General features: G+C 48.2%; 1 protein-coding gene across 1 annotated transcript in view; it reads right to left on the reverse strand.

The window, feature by feature from the left end:
• The window catches only part of LOC107096018 (zinc finger protein GLI2-like), a 75,443-nt gene that overhangs the window by 35,980 nt on the left and 37,330 nt on the right, over positions 1-2,133 (reverse strand). Inside the window, exon 3 of the mRNA XM_015392464.1 lies at positions 1,301-1,406. Coding sequence (XP_015247950.1) covers positions 1,301-1,406 — 106 coding nt within the window. The remainder of the gene's footprint in view (positions 1-1,300; positions 1,407-2,133) is intronic.

Below are 2,133 nucleotides of genomic sequence, written 5' to 3' on the forward strand. Positions count from 1 at the left end.
AAACGAGTCAGAAAGGCTTTCGTCAAAGCCATGATCCTTATACCTTCTCTCTACGTCCTGGTTTTTGTGGGTAAAATACCTAACATTTCCTTGGCTGGTCCCTGGTTGGTTCTTGGCTGGTCCCTGGTTGGTTCTTGGCTGGTTCCTGCTGGTTCCTGGCTGGTCCCTGGTTGGTTCTTGGCTGGGTCTTGGCTGGTCCTTGGCTGGTTCTTGGCTGGTTCTTGGCTGGTTCTTGGCTGGGTCTTGGCTGGTTCCTGGTTGGTTCTTGGCTGGTCCTTTGATGGTTCTTGGCTGGTCCTTGGCTGGTTCTTGGCTGATCCTTGGCTGGTTCCTGGCTGGTCCCTGGTTGGTTCTTGGCTGGGTCTTGGCTGGTCCTTGGCTGGTTCTTGGCTGGTCCTTGGCTGATCCTTGGCTAGTCCCTGGCTGGTCCCTGGTTGGTTCTTGGCTGGTCCCTGGTTGGTTCTTGGCTGGTTCTTGGCTGATCCTTGTCTGGTCCTTGGCTGGTTCTTGGCTGGTTCTTGGCTGGTCCTTGTCTGGTCCTTGGCTGGTCCCCTACAATTCCTTCTCAAACATCAATCTTTGTACTAAAATATTCTTTCTGTCATGATTTATGGTCATTTAATTCTAAAGAGAAGCGCCATCTCCTGGTCAGACCCTGTAATTCGGTAAAAGGGTGGAGTCAGTAATAAAATATGCAGGCCCAGGAGAAGGCCAGTGGCTGGAAGTTGGAGGGGATTTTGCTGCTTTTGACTGGGAATGACCGTTCTAAATGGCTGCTACTGTTAGGATTGGAACATATTTGTTCTAATATCAAAGCAAACGACATAGTTTGGACCCATAAAAACGCTTTAATCCAGTAAAACTTTCAGGCAAGTCTCCTTGAACCAAAACATGACGACTGTTAAAAAGATCTATCATGGCACCTTGATCACAAAACAAGGAGTTTTCCCTCTAAGGTTTAGATTCCTGCAGCCAAACTGCAGAGTTCTCCGAGGCGTTTGAACCGCTGACGGATGGAGCCCAAAGAGCAGCGCTCCTATCGGAAACAGGAGCTGCAGAGGAGGAATTGCTTATTCACTTTGGAATCAGCGTGCGTCGTCTTCTTTTCATACTGGAGTTGGCAAACGCTCAACTCCAATCAGCGTCGGCTTACAAACACTCCAGAGTTAAGAGGAGAAAACAAGCTTTGTTCTGTACAGTAGAAATTAGATGTGATGTTTAGATTTGACTCAGAAGCTTTAAAGACCTCAGAGCGGATCAGATCCAGCCTCTGAAGCTGCTCGTAGAAAGGCTGGCGTACCTGTGCATGGCGTGCAGAGCGTGGGGCTCGTAGTGGTACCGTCCTTCATGGTGCCGGATGTCGATGGGGATCGGCGTGTGGAAGGTGGGGAAGAGGTGCTGGGGGGCTGCAAGGACAAACGGGAAGAGCAGAAGTGAGGAACTGAGAGGAATTTCAAAGGAAAAAAAGGGGGCTACAATAAAGCAGCGGGAATTTCAGAGCAAGCCGAGCGCTTTCGTGTAAAGTATTGGCACTATCACACAAGAGAAGTGGAATAAATAAATAATCAAAGTCGTGCTAAGAAATCCTACATCTTGGACATAAAAGGTCTCCAACCAAGCTTTTGACAAAGACCTGCAGCTAGAAGGGCTTTGAACTAGACAGGGTGATGGAGCGTGTGAAGGGAGACCGCAGCCCAGACTCAAAGCGGGACTGACAGCTCTGGGAAAAACTTTGCTCTGCTCCTCTATCCAAACAACTCCTCTGGAGAAGCACAGCCGCGCTGAGAAACCTCCTCACTGACTCAAGATGTTTACACACAAGGTCAGAGACAGGGGGGGGCAATGAGAAATCGTTATTAGGGTTAGCCAATTAATCGCATTTGCAAATCGCAATTTGGCACCAATTCCCATGTTCCTAACAGAGCACTTCGCTCTCAATCTGCAGGTTTACTAGTGGTTCCTAGAACTTCTAAAAGTAGAATGGGAGGCAGATCTTTTAGTTCTCAGGCTCCTCTCCTGTGGAACCAACTACCAGTTTTAGTCCGTGAGGCAGACACCATGTCTACTTTTAAGACTAGGCTTAAAGGCACACTATGCAACATTTTTCAGTTAATTAATGTGTTCCATAACGTT

This window comes from Cyprinodon variegatus, unplaced genomic scaffold (assembly GCF_000732505.1).
Source record: "Cyprinodon variegatus isolate N-32 unplaced genomic scaffold, C_variegatus-1.0 Scaffold592, whole genome shotgun sequence".
Taxonomy (NCBI): domain Eukaryota; kingdom Metazoa; phylum Chordata; class Actinopteri; order Cyprinodontiformes; family Cyprinodontidae; genus Cyprinodon; species Cyprinodon variegatus.